Genomic DNA, 21148 nt, shown 5'->3' on the forward strand with positions numbered 1-21148 from the left:
ACACACAACACACACACACACACACAACACACACACACACACACACAACACACACACCAACACAAACACACACACACACACACACACACACACACACACACACACACACACAAGAATCACCTTTTTAACCTGGGCCTCCTTGATCTTCTCCAGGGCGACTCGGATATTGTCTGCCTTCAGCTTGGCAGCCTGCTCCTCCTGCACACACACACACACACAGGTTGACGATGACAGAAAATACAAACCGACAGCATCAACATCCACATTCCTGCAACAGTTGCAATCCGTATTAAAGACACACATGCACCGCTCTCACCTGGTTCCTCCAACAGGAATTCATTTTTTTTTTACTTTCAAGTAATTTTTTTCAAATAACCAACACTTCTGTGTCTGCGTGTAGCCTCAAGCAGAACTAAAATAATAGAGAGTGCAGAAAAATCCCAGTTTTTATCTGCAGAGTTTGCACAAAGTTCACTGTGTATTCCCAGCGTCGTCAGCTGGTTGTGCACATTGCTCCTGTTGTCACGCTGAAGATCAGATGTATGAAGCCGCTTAGTCCCAACAACACACAGGTGCATTGCCGAGGAGCACAAACTGAGAGGAATCATCAGACATGTCTGGTTGGCAGCGCAAACCTGCTTCTCCTCTTTCTCCTCTTCATCATCATCATCATCTGTGTATTACCGTGACCGCAGGGGAATGCGACTGGATTATCGCTCTGATGCTACATGTTGGTCGACGATCATTGTCTCTCCAAAGGATTATCCAAATTCCCCAAACGCACACACACTGAAACCGGAGGCGATGGCAGTGTGTCTCTCTGCAGACGACAGACTAGAGGACGGATGGAGACGTGACGAATTGAAAAAAGAAAAGAAAATCCAGTCTGTTTTCCTCCGACAACTCAAGATGCTCCGATCCTGCAATCCCAGCTTCGGTTCGATTCTGCACAAACACCCGACAAGTCAGACTTTCGAGAAAGCGATGGAGTTGAGACCGTCAGCTGTGAGGAAAGTGTGGAAGGAGGCGGTGGAGAAGGATGGAGCAGAGTCAGACGCCTTAAATCCAAGATCTGGGAGCAAAAAATAAGAGTAGAAAAAAACTCGAGAAAGAATGACGGAAGATGAAGTAGAAATACTGACGACTGACCATCTGATGCGTTTACACTCTGACTGAGCTGCAGGTTGACGAATCGAGTTGTCCGCTGACTTACAGACGAATCAAACAGGAAATCGAATCGCCTGGTTAGCGATGCAGCCGACTGACTCAAGTGAAAGACGCTAGCTTGTCCTGTCACATCCTCCCCGGCTGAGGGAGGTAGAGGGAATGGGAGGAAGAGAGAAGGATGTAGAGATGGAGGGTGGTGGGGGAGGGGCAATGTTTCTCTTTTTTTTGCTGTGCCAACATACAAGCTGTCACGCCCCCCCCCCCCTCCTCTCAGTCTCTCTAGTCCTCTCTTCGCGCCAAAGTCTTTCTTCTTCTCTGATTCGGTTTGTCCTCGTCTCACTCTCTGATTCACTCAATTTCAGGAAGTATTCCTAGTCTTCTTCACACGAGTGTCTGAACGTCCGCGTATGCCCTCGCCGAGGTGCTCCACTTTAGCCGTCAGATTACGACACAGACACACACAACACACACAGCACATACACACACACACACACACACACACACACACACACACACACACACACACACACACACCACAGTGACTGCGCGAAAGGGCAGAATGAAATGAAGATGATGGGGGATGAGGAAGAGGAGATTAACAGCCAATCTCCTTATCGGCACCCCCCCCCAAAACCCCCTGATGCGCGCGCACACACACACACACACACACACACACACACGCGTCTGGAAGCAGCAGAGGATCCTGCAGCATAAGCTCATAAACAGCTTCATAATGACGAGCCGATGTTTTGTTGGTTGGGTTTAACGCCCGAGGATTTACATTAAAAGCAGTGAAGTAGCAAACGCGTACGAATTAAGTGTGAATAAAAATCAGTGATGGCGTTTACATTTGTCAACAGATCATATATGAAAACTGTTTGCATCACTGGACAGACCAAAGCCAGTTAATACATTTTAACATTTGAACAGACGGTAACTGTTGAATAATGACGTATAAAAATATTGATCAACAGTTCGTGTTAGTGCGTCACAACGTGAATGAGATAATCCGGGTAGCCATGGAAAGTTTAAAACACCCGTCATATAACATTATTCTGTGTCGCATCAGTTAGCATTTTAATGCTAACTGATGCTATATTCTACATTAAGTTAGTCAGCGTTCATAATTCCTTATCAACAGAATATTACAAGCCTGAAGCAGCTGGCTAAGGACTGTCAGCTATCATCTTCTTCTTCATCATCTTCATTATCACAGCCATCAGAACCATTAGTGCCCCCCCCCCCCCCCATCTGTCCTTAACCTCTTCATCATCACTCTGCCCAGGACTTTAAGTTTGATTTCCATACTTGTAACTGGAAGGTTACATTGACTCAATCTCACAAATCTATGCTCTTCATTTATTCAGACACAATGAAACCAAACCCATACATTTGTTCTTCTTAAAATATTATAAATTTACCATTAATGGTGGTATGATTAAAGTAGATTAGTGAGATTGTAAAATAATTCATTAATTTGTTCAATTGAATGGGCTTCATCTGTGAAAAAAAATCCTTCTATCCCTTCAGAAAACCAATTACCGTACTGCAGCAAACCGCGCGCTGCAAACCGCGCGCTGCAAACCACAGCTGCAAACCTCACGCTGCAAACCTCACGCTGCAAACTTCACGCTGCAAACCTCACGCTGCAAACCGCACGCTGCAAACCTCACGCTGCAAACCTCACGCTGCAAACCTCACGCTGCAAACCTCACGCTGCAAACCTCACGCTGCAAACCGCACGCTGCAAACCGCACGCTGCAAACCTCACGCTGCAAACCGCACGCTGCAAACCTCACGCTGCAAACCTCACGCTGCAAACCGCACGCTGCAAACAAACTTTTTGCGACAAAAATAATTCACTGGTATCCAGCAAACTGTGTCTCACTGTAAAATGTAGTTACACACCCCCCCCCCCCCCCCCCCACACACCTTTGGGCCCAAAAATGCAGTTTACAATAAGTGCAAAAATAAAAATAAAAAAAGAAGAGAAGAAGCCTCATGGAATGGGAGTCAAGGTTTCCCATCACAGAAAGCGTCTGAGGAACAGTGCATCGTTTTTACTACCAAATTAGAAACGATGTGTTTAGATTCTTCTTTTTTCGGATGGTTTCCCACTTCAGCTGATTTCAGAAGATGAACGCAGACACAGAGGCGCTGCCTCTCACACTTACCTGTCACTCACGAAACACGAGCGAGTAATTCCAACATCATCGTCCCGAAACACGTCACAACACGCAGACAGCGTTGTTGAAGCAGCCTTACAGCACGATCACACAAGAGGTTTGTCAGCAGCTTGAGGACATTCAATGGGACCGTTCTACATGAAAACAGCTGGAACTGTCTGGATTGTCCAATCAGGTGTTACAAATGCATGTTCGACAGACACAGCAGATCAGTTTGGGCCTTTGTGATCGAGTATCAAACCACACAAATGTTAATCCAGCAGTGCTCTCCAATAAAAACACAATTTGGTAGATAGTCACGAGGAACAATACGTGCTGGCAGAACGTTTGCCTCTGCGTTTAGAAGGAGTCCTGTGTGATCGCATCCTTGTAAGACTCTTCAGTCACATATCACACACAGGGCACACAGAGTCATGCCTCCTCTCAGTCTTAAAGCAAACCTTCATGCTTCCAAAAAACAAAAAAAAATGGCCTCTGCACTCCGGCTGCAGAGTTGACTGAAAGTCTGTCACCACTGAACAAGAACCAACGAGATGCAGAAAGACCACGAGAGGAACACTTTCTCCCCACAGACGCTGAGGTGAACACATAACGGTCAGATAGTCACAGAGCTTTACAGACTGAAGGCTCAACACAGAGAAGTGATGACGAATGCTTTGTTTCTGTAATGGTACTAATGATGACCTGCTCCATCACACATATATTTCATATTTCATTGTTACATTTTAAGCTAAATGTTCGTTTAGTAACTCAACACTTGAGCGTGAATCTGTCAAGACTCAAACGTAAAAACTGCAGATTTTAGATCTACTTTTGTGCCGCACTATGAATCAAGCAAAGTGCAAAGGAAGTATATTCTGTATGTAAAACAGAATGCACGAGTCAGCATTAATGCGTTCCTGGGGGCACGTAAACTCTGTGTTTGGGGAAGTGGAATGTCTTATGCAATAAATGTGATCTTTGTGAGGAGTCCATATTCTAGGATCAGCATTAATGCTTGCTAGTCTACCCCCCCCCCCCCACAAAAAAAGATATTTAACCAAAAATACAATCATTTAAGTCCTTGTCATTGGAATTGTATGTTTGTATGCAAATAACCACTTTATATGTCAATAACAAAGTACATTTCTGACTTTTTTTAAACAGGCCTACATTTTCCATTTCGGAGAACTAAGTTAAGCTACCGGGCTGCAGCTGAACACCAAGCCTTGCATAATGTGTAACGTTGTGCTCCACATAAGGCCTCGTGGAGTGACAGTTTCTCAATGTTGTTTTTGACTCATTTGAATCATTTTGTTCACACGTGTTTAAATGTGCTATTATTATTGCATGGGGACCCCCACGTTGTATCGCCGGCCTCTGTAAAGCTTTGGGATTACACACCAGCATACTGCAGCCACACATGGTACTGTGCAACTCACACACGAGGAGGATTCTTGCTTCATGCATGGAGATACAAAGGGGGGGGGGGCAGGGTGCTGCCATGCAAGAGGAGAGGGGGGGGGGGGGGGGCGTGCAGAGGGAATGGGGCGTCACCTTGGTCAGCAGGTGGGAGGGTTTCCCTGCTATGTTTCTCAGAATCAGAGAGGTTTCCCTGTCCAGATAGGAGTGCTTTAAAGAGAGAGACAGAGAGTCCTGGTGAGGTAATCTGGTGCTTGATTGACTGGATGTGGCAGTTTAGCAGAAAGCTGTGTGGTGAAGCAGAAACGGAAACCTGTGACGGAGAATCAACACATTACAGTCGTGGTGTAGGAGCGCTGGGAAGGAGAGGAAATGTTAAAACACACGTTAACCAACAGGCATATAGAGTCATTCAGAGCTGGTCTCCTCCCAGACTAAGACCACGAGCGTCCCTGAGGAAACAACCTGAAGAACATTTTGTGATGCAGAGCTTTTATTTAGTTTTTGTGAACACACATCTTTCTTTTTTTTTTCGGTTTATATTTTTGTAATTGACTGATTTCTATTCATTATTCATTTGTTACATTGTTGACTAGATTAATCATATTTCCCGACAAGGTGAATTCCACAGGCATGGGATAGAACTGTGGCTCGCTGAGCTTTATATAATCCCACATCGTACAGGCAGCAGTGCTGTGAGTCACCAGTTCACCCTGAGCAGGTTCCTGCTGGACACACTGGGATCAGCATCAGTCCTGGAGTAACGGAGACATTGAGAAATAGGCTTCCTTCAACACCTTTGTCCAACTCAGGATTGCTTTTCTGATCAGATTTCTATTTATTCATTTCAGACAAATCTTTAATAATCTCGTGAGTTTGTGTGTGTGTGTGTGTTTCAATCTCTAGAAACCATTTTATAGAAAGCATTAGTTCTCTCTTGATTACCACAGATTACAAATAATATTTAGGTCAAACACACGCGCACGATTACAGCCAGCTTTTTCCTTTGGCTAAGATCTGACCAACGTTATCTAAGTGTGTGTGTGCGTGTGTGTGTGTGTGTGTGCTGATCCCCTCTAGGACACATTAATAAGAACAGAGAGCTGCTATATTATATACAGGAAGACTTTGTCGGTGTATGTGTGTATCTTCTTGTGTAATAAACATAGACTCTGTATTATTGTCGGAGCAGTAAAGAGGCTTTCACACTGCAGCGCCTCAAGCCGTGTCAATAAGAGGAAGTCAGCAGAAGGGAAGCGGTTGCTATCATGGCTTTTGGGGCTTGAAGCGGTTGCAGCCTACGTGAACTTGCACACTTCTGCTCTCACCGTGGCGCTTGCTCGTTCCAACCTCAGCGCCGCAGTAAGTGACAAAGATGGCGGCCGGCAGTACAACCCTCAGGCCTGTCCCCCAGAACGGTCCAGATGGACGACCAACGGTTGAAATGGGAACTGGACCTTGTGCCCCAACCCTCTTACAGCAATCACAAGCATGTCAGTGACAACCAGTGTGGCCCCAAAAACTATGACCTCCTCAGTCCCATCCCAAGCTGCAGCGCTACTCTGATGATCAACACTGATTTGTTGTTCCTGCACTTTAAAGGACACAGAGTGAGTGTGTAGAGGAAAAAGACTTCAAACCTCAGTAGTCCAGTTTCTAATGAGCTGGACTCGTGGAGCAGCGACTCTTGTTCCCTCTCTCCTCTCCTCTTCTTGTTCCCTCTCTCCTTCTCTTCTTGTTCCCTCTCTCCTCTCCTCTTCTTGTTCCCTCTCTCCTTCTCTTCTTGTTCCCTCTCTCCTCTCCTCTTCTTGTTTCCTCTCTCCTTCCCTTGCCCGTCTGTGTCACTCTTTGCTTCACTCCGTTAGCCTCCATCATCGCCTCCCTCTCGCTCCTTCTCATCCTCTCTGGTCATTTGCTGACTCACTCTGGCCTCTCGTCTCATTGTTCTAATTTGATTCACCCCAGTCTCAGATTTGCGGTGGTGTCCGTGTATACACCGGATGGATTTGGAGCAGCAACCCAGTTTCCTTCTCACGGAGCAGGGTTTGTGTTTGCAGTGCAGCTCATTTGAGTTTTCTTGTTTGTGTTGAGCAACGAGGCTTTGGATTAAATGCCATCAGCAGTCACCAGGGTCAGAACCAAAAGAGGGATTGAGCTATAAATGCTAAGAGACAAATCCCTTGTGAAATGGGAAAAGAACAGTAGAAATGCACTAAAACTGTTATGAGCTCTTTTTGGCCATTTTATTCTGCTCACATTGTTTTGCAAGCCAAGAAGCGAAGTGTTCACATCTGACTACTCAGGTAATTCAGGGAAGATTCTGACCACGCTCTTCTTTTCGGTGTCTTCTGGGACAGAAGAACGGAGCGTTTTCTGATCTTAAAAGAACCGAAGAAACAGCCAGCGGTAGAACAAACCAACACAAACCACTGCAGCAGCAAACACTTACACGACACTACATGAAATAAAATCTCAAGAAAGTGTGGACTGTCGGAGGACACCTGATCTGCAGCTCATGCAAGTAGCACAGTAACTGGTAAAGTGGGACCTGAAGCCTTAAAAGGACATTAAAATTCAAGTTGTTGCAAAATCATCGGATTGAACAAGTAATATTTTACAATACTATGGTTTTAAATCTTTAAAGTGGCAGTAGACTAGCTTTAACTGATCATTGTGAAGTAAATGTTGATTGCACAATTTAATGGTTGTGGAACAATGACACCATCTGCATTTAGATTGGTTCCCAACAAGCCTTGTTTTCTGGTTTTTGTTGCTTTCTGTATAAATACGAGGTGTAAAGAAGATCATTGTTCAGTGGGATCAAATGAAATCCCTGCACAATGTATTGATCAACACAAAACATTGTGCAACCAAAACAGGAAGCAATGAGAATAGCTAGCACTAGCTCCATACGTTATTCGACGAAGCCGAATGCTCATTTGCATATTGGTGCCGTCATCGCTCATCATTTGCATAAACTTTAAATGATGTCTTCTAATATTCCAGCCTGATTGAAACTCGAGTGAAGGAGTGAACATCTGCTTTTATTGATGTGCGTTGTCACAAAGTAATGCAGCTTTAAAAGCAGGTTTGTTAATAATCCATCTCGTTTGCTGTGGTTAGCGACCACCTTAGCTAGCTAACCACAGCACCTGCTATGTGACAAGATGAGCTAATGTGTCTCGTAGGAGCGTCATTGAGCAGAACATCACTTTGCTATGAGATGAATCCTGTACGAGAGGGGTTTCTGTTATTTTGTCCATCCCATTCATATCAATGAGAGCAGGCCAAATAACTGAAATGTCTAAAGTATAACACAAGAGTTTATCAGCACCTCAAACTACATCCTCCAATTTGATCATACGGTTGAATCAACACCTTTTTAAGTTATAGCCTTCATATCTTACACTGCATTAGTTTTAGTCAGGTGTACCTAATAAACTGGCAACTGAGAGAAGGTAAAAGTCCGGGTACAGACTGATCTCTATTGGGGGTTCATATGTTTTCTCAGAAACGTACAGAAACAGTTTAGTCTGATCGTTACAGAGGTTTCCTTCCAGCATGGTGCCGATCGAGCAAATGATTTGCTTTTGTGGTGCTTCATTCTAACCCTAAACACATTTAAGATGAAGCATAACGTGTTCATCATAAATGTCTGAAAGAAGCGAGGCGAGGATCAGCCGAACTCAGTGGGCATGTACCTCCGTGTGGGGATGACCATGACCGGCTCCGGCAGCTGAGGGCAGCACCGAGGGCTGCTGACCGTCCGGTTCATCGGAGCGAAGCACGCTGTCCAACGAGTCCATGGAGGAGGCGGAGTTAACAGAGACGCCGGACCCCGAGGTGACGGAGGAGCGGGAGGAGTGAACGATCGAACGCACCTAAAGAGGAGAAACAACAGTTCAGAAGTCAGGTGCAGATTGATGATAGATAGAGGGTGCAGTTTCTAAGCCCTCTGGGTCACACTTGTGGTTTTGAGTCACGTTTATTTTAATTCATAAACTGTGAAAATGGATCAAAATCCCCAAATGAAAAAGGCTGCTCAGTCTACCTCGTGCTCGCTGACCGTGCCGACGGATCCCGTGCGTCGGTGCTGCCGCTGAGACGATCCGGGCCGTCGCATCGTGGCCGACGTGTAGGAGGAGGCGGAGCTAAGGGAGTGTGAGGAGGTCTGACGAGCAGCTTCATCCATGCTGAGAGACGCCTGGTGGGGGAGCAGAGGGCGGAGGGTTAAGCACTCGGTCTTATTTTTGTTTCTTAAGTTATAAAACAAGAGTCATCGAGGGATGTGAGGAATGAATGATGGATACAAGGAGAAGGAATGTCCCAAAACCTCGTCCGCACATGTCGATAACAAAACAAATCCCCCGCACACCTTCTCCAGCTGGGCGGTGATGTCGTCAAGACTGAAGTTGGAAGCCAGCGCCGCTCTCCCAGGATGCCCGGCGGGAGCTCTGACAGTGCCAGCAGGGGACGCTCTAGCGCTGCTGCTGCTGCTGCTCGCCCCGCTGCTGCCCCCTCCACCGCTAACACTGTTGCTTCCACCACCACCACCACCACCACCACCTCCTCCGCTGCTGCTGCCGCCTCCTGCTGCTGGCTGCTGCCGGCTACTGCGCCCGGCTGGAGGCTTCTGACGGACCTGGAGACGGAGAGAAGGAGCGCGTGTAGACTCAGTGAAAACTAGCTGTCCACATGGGTGATCATAGCCTAAAAACTCCAAAACCCAAGCTTAATTCTTCATATTTGCCGAGTCATATATGGAATTTTGGGGGTGGTGATTACACGTAGACATGTGAACGCGTGTACCTTGGTGTCGGTCAACCCCAGGCGAGCCATGCTGCCGGGCTTGGCGTTGACGGTGCTGAGCTCCTGTTCGATGGAGCAGAGGTCCGCCATGAGAGCGTCCAGGTCCACGTTCTCGCCCTGATTCAACGCCTCTGCAGACACAAGAGACACCAAACGTGTGAGACGTGAAGAAGAGAGAGAGAGAGAGAGAGAGACCGAGACAGAGCAGGAGAGGAAGCGTCAATCAAACGGTGTCTGACCGTTGATGTTGTAGATGGAGAACCTGTAGGAGAAGTTGGCCATGTTGGTCTCTTGTCTGAGGGGAGCTTTCTGCTGCGGGGGTTGCTCCGGGCGGCTGTCATCCAGACTCTGAACAGACACACCGTATTATAACTTTTGCACACTTTGGCAACAGGTGAAAGCTCCGTGGTTCATGCAGATCAGCGGTGGACCTCCCTTACTTTGTGTACCTGCGTGAGTTTGTCCAGCTCTCCCAGCCAGGCTCCAAACATCTTATCCAGGTCCTGGTCCTCCTTGTCGCTGTCCTCCTCGTCCTCCTCCCCGTCCCCCCTGACCTCCAGCTCCTCGTCCGACAGCTGATCCATCTGAAGAGGGGACAGAGGGAAAGAGATACTGGTTAGTTCTTGTGGCGTTTCAGGGCAGTGTGATCTCTCAGCTCCACCTAGTGGCCAACAGTCCGCCCTACACCACAGCCAGTCATGTTACATTCTAAATTCACATTTTTTCTTTGTCTCTCTCTGACGTCAACGGCATTAAAGGCGCTTCAACGCCATGGATCAGAATCATCAAACGATGCCGATATCTATTCAGGAATCCACATCAGAGGACTTCCTGAAGCTTCTTGGCGCACACTTGAAAGCTGCAATAAAAAAAAAAAATCAAAGATGACAATAAAAGCTTGTTTGTGACCGATCACAGCTGGCGAGAGTCATTGAACTGTAAGAGACGGACAGAAGCAGGAAATGACTGCAGGAATTCAACAGTTAAAGAGACAAAGTCCAGATGCATTCTGTGCATCAGACGAGATGCAGATTGAATTATTATCCTTTAAAGGGCCCCGTTAAGGCTTCGTATGATTTTAACGCATTTTAAGTACTTTTTTAGACGCCAGGCACAGAAAGAAGAGCCGGGCAGAGACGTGGGAGACGTCGGTCCATCGTACAAGTTCCACTTTGTAAGAGTAAAAACAAATGGAGAACTTCTCCCCAGATCAATACATGTGATCCCCAGTTGATGGGCTGCAACTACCTACTAGGAACCTTTTATCTTCACTGTGTGTCATTCTGCATATTTCAGAAATGTTGCTGCCCAATCGGTTTTACACTGAGCAAAGAATAATGTTCACATTTTTACAACTATAAAACACTTAAAAATCCTGATTTTAACAGAGTCAAGGAATCCAAAGGCAGAGTGTTCACAGTCTGTGCGTGTGAACTGTTTATGTAACTACACTGAGAACAAGTCAACACACTGTCGAAGTGTCTCTGAGATTAATGACAGCAATAATGATCCACACGCAGCTGGAATACAGATCAAAGAGCAGCAGTTGAATTCTTCTGTGTTGACAACCAGTAGGAACTGTTTTTCACTGTATCACGATGATGATGATGATGATGATGATGATGGAACACATGATTTATCAAAGTATAAACGTCTGGAGGTGAATTCCACTGAAAGCGTAGTGCTTGAAAAGCAAACTGTGCTTGTCCTGATTTGACCGTGAGGGCAAAGCCATAACTGAACTTAAATGTAGTGACATGCTGCGTTACACTTGTGCTTTTCTTGCTGAGCACGAAGACGAGACGCAGAAGAAAACTGCGAGCGTAGCTCTCTCCAAAGGTAACAAAAACAAGTGCACCGAAAGTGTACAAACGTCAAATTGTGGTTTTAAGTGGGATTGTAATGCTGGACTATGTGTGTCATCAGCATGTGGATGTATTTAAACCTTCGGACAGAAACAAACCTCAAACCTCCTTTTTTCTCTGCGTATAAATCAACAATAATCTTCATGTTAAGAGATAAAAGAGCATGGCTGCTATGATAGCATCAATCATTGAATCAATCTCCTCCATTTCTCTCCCATGTCACCTCCCTCCCGTGTGCTCCAGTTCCCTCTACTCTCCTCCTCCTCCTCCTCTTCAGTTCTCTACTCCCTTCTCTCCTCACCGCCTCCTTTTTCCCTCTCCTCCAGGTCCCCACCCAGCCGACCCCAGAGTATTGCCCAGGGCACGGCGTGCTATTCCTGGGTAGCCGTTTTGTCGTCGTCCCCCCCGTCCCCGTCCTGGGGAGAGACTGCTAGCAAACACAAACACAAGATTAGAGAGCAGAATGTCACCCACATACAAACACATTGACAAACACACACACACACACACACACACGCTGAGGAGCAGCGCTACAATTAGATCCCTGTGGTTAGCATGGTCTGTCATTTAGACTGGAGGATAGGGCGAGAGTGTGTGTGTGTGTGTGTGTGTGTCTCTCACAGCTGCGCTCTTGTACAACTATCTGTCGTCTTGGTTCGAAGGTTCGAAGGTGGCCGACAAATGAACCTTTTTTTCTTCGCAGGCAAAATTCTGAATGAGAAGAAGATTCACTTGACGTGTGAATCTGAACTTCATCTCTCTGCAAACATACACCGATAGAAAATAACGGGTGATAATTCAATCTCATTCTTTATTATCCTTCTACATATTCATGTTGACACACGGTTGTCTTATCAAGCTGCCATGCATGAACCAATCATTGATTGGTTCAATGCGAGCAAAATCTGAGACGGCGTGAAAGTTAAGAGCTGCACAAATCTATATTTTCATACTGATAACTGATCGAATCGATAAGTGCGATTTGAAAAGGGGCCTCGACTCACGGGATGCTTCCAACTCCGTTATCTGTGTTCGCGTACCGAACGTCACCAGGACAAAGACTCGGAGGTTTGACTTCATCGAGTTTCAAAATGGCCGCTACAAACAGTCCAGTGGTGGTCAACACGTCTGACAGCTTGTAGCCACAGACGTCATCGGTGTTTTGCTTTAACGAGTGACTTTCAACTGAACGCGTCCGTGGTTGCTCCTGGATCGTTTAGCATCTCCACCATAACCATAAGTTACGGACACATTTGGCTGAAAGTCACAAGATAACACGGTCACTCGTTGACCGTAAACACCCGTTGCTCGTAAACGGTCGTTATTCTGCAGAACTTCTGCAGAATAACGCCGCTTCTGTTGCCAACATGCTCGTGCATATTTGTGATGGCGTCGGCTGTAAAATAGTCTCTACTGGTTGCTGCTCAGCTGTGTATCAGATAGCAGTTGAATGCGCCACCAGTCAAACAGAGCTGAGACAGCAAGTCGTAGTGATGGGCTATAAGTGCAGAGAGTGTGTGTGTGTGTGTGTGTGTCCAAAGTAAACAGTAATTACTCTGCTGCTGCAGTCACACTCCTGTCTGTCACACTGAAACCATGCAATCATACTCCCAATCCTTCACTCCTCCCTCTTCTCCTCAGCTTTTCTTTCCCTTCTTCCTCGTCTGTTACTGTTTTCGTCTCTCCCACTTTCTCTCAGTCCCTACTCTTACTCACCCTTCTCTCCTTCACTTCACCTCTGTCTTAATAAGAGGGAGTGAGACAATAAACACAACATGTATCACTGCAGTTTCTTTACCTCCTGTGGCAACGACAGAGGAGCAACTCGAGAGGAGGGGAAGAGAAAATTAGTAGTCAAGAGGAGACAAGTGGAAAGGAGAGGAAACGAAAAGAAAAGAGCAGAGGAGACGAGAGGACAGGAAAAGAGAAGAGACAAGAGGAGACAGGGGAGAGGAAAGGAGATGAAAAAGGAGACAAGATAGGAGAAAAGAGGACACAATAGGAGAGGAGATGAAAAGAGAAGACAAGAAATGGAGAGGAGACAAGAGGAGGAAAGAGGAAATGGAGAGGAGACAAGAGAAGGAAGAAGGAGACAAAAGGAGATAAAAGAGAGAGGAGACAAGAGGAGAGGAGATAGGAGGAGAAGAGAGGAGACAAGAGCAAATCGAAAGAAGCGGAGAGGAGGCAAGAGAAGGAAAGAGGAGATTAAAAGAGAGGAGACAGGTGGAGAGAAGAAACAGACTTAAAAGAAAACTGCAATGTTGCCAACTGCCTCCCTTCCCTCTCGACTCCAAGATCTGCTGCTTTAGTGCCCATGAGCAACACACTCCATCTGTACTGGGCAGCTCCCAGTTTCCCACAGCGCAACACGGAGCCTCAACTGGTCCACTGCCACAACACAACGACAACAGAAAAGGCTTTAATGTTCCCTCATTCAGTGTGGCCCGTTCCCACGGCTCTATATCAGGACAACACACACACACACACACACACACACACACACGCACACGCACACGCACACACACACACACGCACACACACACACAGGGTTGTTGTGAAGCAAAGCTATAAATCAGATCCAGAGAAAAAAGAAGCAATGAGTGAATCCAGACAGGAAGTTGAGACGTTTCTCTCACTCACTCACTCACACATACACATAACATAACGAATGTTACTGGTCTTAATAACAGAAATAGTTTTTCATTCCAAACTTTACAGATAACAAAAATATGTACTTAGAGATAATATAAAGCCATTAAAACACCAACAAATGATCTCTTTTAAATGATATGTCAATCAGTGAGATTTTATTCTGATCTGCATATTTCTCCATAGTCGCTTAACAGGCATTCCCGGATGTTTAAGGGGGTGGGTGTCTTTTTTATTATTATTTAATGCGCTATTTAAGGAGTCAACAAACAAGCAAAAAGTTCCTAATACATAAACTTGGAGAAAAATTTGAATTATGATCATTTTCTGGAGGTTGAAATTGCTGGGGTCAAATTGACCCCAATAGTAAAAGATGTTAGTAAATTTGAAGGTAACAGGAGGGTTAAAGTTATTTTATCTCTGAATGAAAAGGATATAAAGTCAAATTAATGCAAAATCGTATTTGTCCAACACCCATCTTTTCTTTTGTCTTTGCGGACGTATATTCTGATATCTTATCATTATGACACTTAAACAGTTGATTATGAACAAATATAGAAGGATGTGTTCTGATTTCATCTGAACTTAGAATAAAATGAAATAGTTATTTATATCCTAAAGACCCAATTACAGTCAGGTGTAGGAGCAGAAGCCGCCCCAGATTAGGTATTAAGCCACATGACCTACTTGCTAAATACTAACACGCACCTGATGTGTGTTTTTTTTACCCATGAGTATTACGTTGTAGTGCTTCTACTGATCATCATCTTGATCAATAGAATGTCATAATGACAGCCCTACCAAAGAGCTGTCCAATGTAGGGATGCACGATATGCACGATTGACTCTAAATGGACCATAATGTACTAAATGAACATCATGCTGTATTGAAGAAGACTTGAAACTAGAGATTGAGACATAAACTCATGTTTACAATATTTACTGAGGTAATAAATCAAGAGAGAAGTAGAGTCATTTTCTCATAGACTTCTATACAACCAGAGGAGTCGCCCCCTGGTGGTCACTAGAGAGAATGCAGCTTTAATGCACTTCAGCATCGGCTTCTCTCTGCAGATGTCGCCTGTCTGTTACAGCTGTCAAATTTGTTAACCTCTTCAAAAGGACCAAAGTAATCTCATTACACATTCTTCCAAGGACTGTTCAAACTCACAGAACTTACTTCACATCAATGGATCAATGGCAGCGAGGAAATTACACTGAGAAGTATCATTCTTTGTAAATCAGCTAAAATAAACAACACAACGAGCTTGTTATTTTTCACTCCGATGAAGTCATTTACACGCGATATTGTAATACATGGCTGATGTCGGACGGAGAGAGGCAGAGGAAGAGCCGCCTGCTGATCCAGCAACAATGATATCACTTCCCACGAGAGCTGCAGGAGGGATTACATCATTTCCTGCCTCATATCGACATCTGCCTCCGCCTCTCAATACGAGGAAGTGAGATTAATGCAGAGAGGGGTTTTTTTTGGGGGGGGGGACATTCTGATTTTACTCTGCTGCTGTACTTTACTCTGAATGCTTCATATTACTATAATCTGGCCTGCTGACGTGCATTGATTTATATTCAATCCTCAATATTTGCGTCTCTTCAACAAACAGGCCGGAGCCACAACGACAGTTAACCCCGGCGGTTTATCGACATTTAATTTGGGCTGCACAGCATGAAGGTTAGTTCATGTCTGTACCTTTTTCATTTTTAAATTTTTGTTCTGCAATGTCAAAAGGTAGTGACACTGTGTGAGTCATAAGCACAAGCACGTGCACAGGCACGTGCACTTTTATGAGAAAACAGATACGGTGCAAATTAAGCCCCATTGTGTGTGTGTGTGTGTGTGTGTGTGTGTATGTATATATTTGAGCCCCCAAGGCTGAACCAGCAGATCCCAGGGGTACCCAGCTGCCGCTGTGTAACGTGACACTGAGACAAAACACACACACACACACACACACACACAGTGGCGTGTTCCAGATTTAGGGAATGAGCTCTATTTTTGCACCAAAAGAAACAAGAGGCAGCAGGAAGTTCATTCTACTGTTGCTGAATGGATTTAACACAAATGTACTAAAGTTGGACATGATGTGGCCGAGTTACTCCCGCTGCCCCGCCCTCCATGCACAAGCAGGCTGGACGTAGAGGCGGCAGATCTATAAGCGCATCCTCACATGATGGATGGAAAGTGGAGGCACAACATTGCTATTCTCAGATCCTCAACCACGACCCGTGAGGGTGGTGCCAGAGGATACTTACAGCTGTCGCCATAGTCAGAAGGGCTCATTTTATGGTGAAGCAGGAACAATTCTGTGATTTACATTTGCCTTTTCTTTTTGGTCAAACAAACACTGAACAAAAAGTCGGTTGGTTTCAATTGAACGGCAGCGAAATAAATCTATTTAAATTTGTCCGGGTCAAATTAAAAGTTCTTCCTTTGAGAGCTTTTGACATGATTGTGACGAGCGCTAGCTTGTTCCTGGTTTTGCAGGAGCGTTAGCAGTTAGCTTGCCAGCTACAGTAGCTACCAAGTAGCCCTCTTAGTCGTCACAACATCACCAAGCTCCAGGCACCACCTATTTTGGGAGGACCACCAATGCCCTACTCACATTCAAGTCTACCACGACTACACATTAATCTGTATATTTTCTACCTTGCTATATGCTACCAAACATATGCAGCTCCTCCTTATAATCAATGCAAGAACATGAGCCACTCCTTCACAAACCCACAACCACAGTATATTCATGTGTACAGTATACACACACACGCACACACACACACACACACCACTTTGATATGAGCGCCAGTACAGCACAGTATAAATATTGAGTTTTACAATATTTAATGCTGAGCTTCTTTCTTGGTTTAACAGCAAAAGACAGCAGAGAAGAACCCCCCAACACACATGTCACTTTCCACTATTTACCCGAAACCCCTTCAGGCTGTTACACAACACGACGTGACTTCTGTCTGAAGTATCCAGGAATCCGTTCACGCTGGCCACAGATTTATAATTCTGGCTCTCAGAGTTGGCTGTGGGGAAACGTCGGAGCCTCTTGCCACAGAGACGTTCACTTTTCCACGGATCTCAACGGGGAAGAAACTCGAGCACAAAGAACACAGAAGCCCAAACGAGGCTGGGAGCGATTAATTATCATCAAAGCCACCACGAGGACATGTATTTTGGAAACCTCGACATATCTTTCTAACCAACAGCTGAGCGCTGGCCTGGCTGGTTTGATATGCTCGGACTGAGAGACGATAAGTGAAAAACAGGACGTTAATAGTAAAATATGTTGTACTTTGGGTACGCCTCAACTATGAACACTGGGATCAAAACACATTATGTCTGAACCAGATGTCAGCTAGAACTCCTCCAGACCCCAAAGACCAGTTTAAAAACATTACAGCCAAGGACTGAACCACTTGGGCTCAAAAGGTGGTCTGGAAGTCCTGGTAATAGTAACAGTAGCAATCATAACATTTTGGAAACATTACCAATTACACTCTATGGCCAAAAGTATGTGAACGCTTGAATATTATACCCATACTTTCCATGATTGTTGAACATCTCTTTCCAAATTGACAGGGCATTAATCTGCTGCTATGACGGCCTCAACTCTTCTGGTTTCAGGCTTTCCACCACATTTTGGAACCTGCAAGCTGCAGAAATGAAGCCGTGAGAACATCAGTAAGGTCGGCTCTGTTGGGCGATGAAGCCCCGTCCTAAGGTGCTGAATGGGGTTCAGGTCAGGGTCTGTGTAGGACAGGTAAGTTCATCCACAGCAAACCATTAAAACCATTCATTTTGGAGCTAAATTCATGCTTGGGGGCATTGTGAACTAAAGCACACTATTGTCAGAAAATCATTAAGATTTGGAAAGGAAATGAGGAGGCCTACCCCAAACCAACACAGACAGAAGTTCACAAGAGCTCCACATACTTTTGGCCATATAGTGTGACAGAAACAACACTCGTACAGAGTATGTGACTCTGTGAGGGGAACACGGAGAAACAATCAAGAAGAGACCATCAAATTGGCTAAAACTGCCAAAAAACATATAGGTTCGAACTATTCGACTCATCTATTGTTGCTTGAATCATTTTTTTTAGATGTCGTGTTTCTATCTGTTCTTGTCGCTCCCTTCGAAAGCCTGCAATGATCGATTTCATTGATCCTAATTTCACTACAAAAACCTAAGAAAGGCGGCAGATGGCCGGAGGGAGATCCCCTGAAAGTTTTGAGTAAATATCACGATATGAAATGTGTGTGTTTCTGTTGAAATAGTCCAAACGTCAGACGACACTAATCCCCCATCGTTTAAGAGGTTACGTCTTCATGTTTGTTTACGAAACGCTCGCTCTTTGGCCATATTAATTAACATCCTAATATCTGTTTGTTCTTTTAACGAATTCAACATAATCAAATTTAGAATATTCGTTGACAGTCCGAACACAAACCCAGCACCGAGCTTTGCACATGAGACGGCGGGCTATGAATCGATAAAGAGCGATGATCATGCCGTTTACCTTTGGTCTGCTAACTCAGCTCAGTCCAGCTCCAGCAGAGCAGAGTGGAGGAGAATTCACTCGCCCTGCAGAGACACACACACAGAGAAACGTTGTTATTACACCATCAGACTTCCTTTGGATGGACGGAGAAGCACTAAATAAAAAACACACTCCTCAACTGGCTTTGTTTAGGCTGATGCCTAAATATTTGGGGATAGTTTTTGTTCACTTCGGGAAATATGCATACAAGTTTCCTCTTTGTGCGTCCAGTGGCCTAGCTTAGCACAAAGACTGGAAGCAAGGGGAGCTGTTAGCCTAGCTTCATCAAAGGAAACTCCAAGCACACACACACAGCAGCTGTCTACAAAACACATGTACTGTCTACAGGTGGCACTAGTGTGTGTGTGTGCGTGTGTGTGTGTGTGTTTCTATCACGCTGAGCAGGCTGGATGTGTGTGACCTAAAAATAACTTATATATATATATATATATATATCTTTCCCAATGTGTCTCGTCTCTCTTGACCCACTTCTCTCCTTCTCTGCGTCTTTTCCCTTTAACCCCCATTTGTATTACTCCCGCTCATTTCTCCCGCTCTTGATCTGGGTTTGCTGATTTAGCTGGAATTGATGACATTTCACCAAAATCATCACGGCTCATTATGTCAAGACGTCATCTTGTCAGATTCGCTCATGCTGTGGTCGAGTCTGACCTTTATCGGATATTTGTACGGGTAGTGTGAATGTAAAAATGAAGTGTGTGTGTGTGTTTGTTTGGGGGGGTTGCGTTGTGTTCTGTGTCACATGCATGTGTGCGTGTCCTTTTTTCACAAGCTAACCATGTCATACGAGTGCGAACATGTCACATGCACAAGGAGGAGAATTACACAAACACTCCAATCCTGGCTTGCAAAAGGTCATTAGCAGCTCTCACATGATCGATAGCTGATGGTTGTAACAATAAGAACATTGTTGGGACAAAACACACACACACACACACACACACACACTTGTGTGCTCTCAACCATCATGGGTACATCGGTGCTTTTAAGTCATTCACTGACTTCCCAGTGAAGAGACCATCTAAACCAGTCTGGTGATTCAAGTCATCAACCACAAGCAGACTGAAACGTGCATCGCTATTTCACAAACAAAGCTATATAATATACATAAAATATACGATTTAGCAGTCGGGGTTGGTGAAGTTCTGCCGACTTTTCAAGTAGGAAATCCGACTTCGAGTAGTCGCTCCAGTGGAAATCTTCGAATGGGAATTCGTAAATTCCGACTTCCCAGTTCAAATCAATGCACCATAAGACCAAGAGACCTAGAATGATGTAATAGCAACACATTAGCCTCAGACAGCTGGCATGGCTAGCTTACGTAGCACAAAACTGATCGCAGCAACAACAAAAAAACACATCAAAGCTCAAAAAACTTCACAACATCGCTGTAAGAACCAGAAAGAAGAGTATTTATAAACTGGATAAAAGGTGCTCGTCTTGTTCACAGATGTATAACGATGTCAGCAGAGCTGCTTTGGAACAATGTAAGTTTAATTCAACCGAAACAAAAATCAACTGATGGCAGCTGAACAATTTGTTCTCGCCACGACCCGTTAGCGTGTCCTTCCTCGATGTGGCAACGTTCAGTCGGACTGATGTGGTTGTGACATACGACTTTGTGCTTCCATCTCATTTCAGGAATAAAAAAAAAAAAAGAAAAAGCGATGCGTCATTTGAAATGGTTCCTCATCCCCGCTGTATTGCAACAGATTACTTCACTGGAAGGTATTAGGAAGAGTTAGCTAATAACACTGTGACAAAACAGCTCGTGGTTGACCATCTGTAAAGAACTCGGGAGATGACTGGTGGGTTGAATGTTGTGGGTTAATCACATTCTCTTAGAGCGGTGAGTCTCTCCTAATGAACGTCATTGATTCAGAGTTTCCCCAACATCTTTCATCGCTTTTCACCGGCTGGCAATGAAGGCAGTGACTCCAGTCCAGCAAAAAGTGCTCTGAAACACTACTGCTTTTGTCCACACGGGGTGCCAAAATACGCACAAAAGTTCCTCGTAGTACCTTTTAATATCTGTATAAAAATCCTTACGAGGCTTCCTTCAACTTAAAGAATTACATATCTGATTTTGAGTTGGTTTTCATACCTTGAAAGATGTCCGTTTTACTTTTGAGGTCATCTTCTCCTGAGTGAATACTAACATCTGTGTGATGCTGACGCACCGGTTCTCCTTCCAGGCCGATTTATGACTCCTCCGTTGCCCAATAGGCCGCTTTACAAAGGGTATTACGAAACAACGTGGCCTGCCAAAACAGAGGCGTTCTTAATTCTCCGATTGAAAACAACAGCTTTACCTCTCCAACATTTCACTCATAATGAGGCTTGGAAATCTAATTCAAGGCTGCTGCTCAGTTAACAGTGTGTATAACGCTAGTCTCCACGCCAAATTATCGGAATAATTGGCAAACTGGGAAACATTTAATTGTAACAATAAAGACATTGTTAGGACATTTCTAATGCATTG

General features: G+C 44.9%; 1 protein-coding gene across 1 annotated transcript in view; it reads right to left on the reverse strand.

Annotated features, from left to right (window-relative positions):
* The window catches only part of LOC306783547 (ras-associated and pleckstrin homology domains-containing protein 1-like), a 42536-nt gene that overhangs the window by 9366 nt on the left and 12022 nt on the right, over nucleotides 1-21148 (reverse strand). The window contains exons 2-10 of the mRNA XM_079277255.1: nucleotides 18625-18689; nucleotides 10013-10147; nucleotides 9803-9911; nucleotides 9564-9694; nucleotides 9130-9396; nucleotides 8806-8958; nucleotides 8456-8635; nucleotides 4890-4964; nucleotides 121-198 (exon numbers count right to left, since the gene is read on the reverse strand). Coding sequence (XP_079133381.1) covers nucleotides 121-198; nucleotides 4890-4964; nucleotides 8456-8635; nucleotides 8806-8958; nucleotides 9130-9396; nucleotides 9564-9694; nucleotides 9803-9911; nucleotides 10013-10147 — 1128 coding nt within the window. The 5' untranslated portion in view covers nucleotides 18625-18689. The remainder of the gene's footprint in view (nucleotides 1-120; nucleotides 199-4889; nucleotides 4965-8455; nucleotides 8636-8805; nucleotides 8959-9129; nucleotides 9397-9563; nucleotides 9695-9802; nucleotides 9912-10012; nucleotides 10148-18624; nucleotides 18690-21148) is intronic.

This window comes from Melanostigma gelatinosum (genome assembly GCF_949748355.1).
Source record: "Melanostigma gelatinosum genome assembly, chromosome: 10".
NCBI classification, from domain to species: Eukaryota; Metazoa; Chordata; class Actinopteri; order Perciformes; family Zoarcidae; genus Melanostigma; species Melanostigma gelatinosum.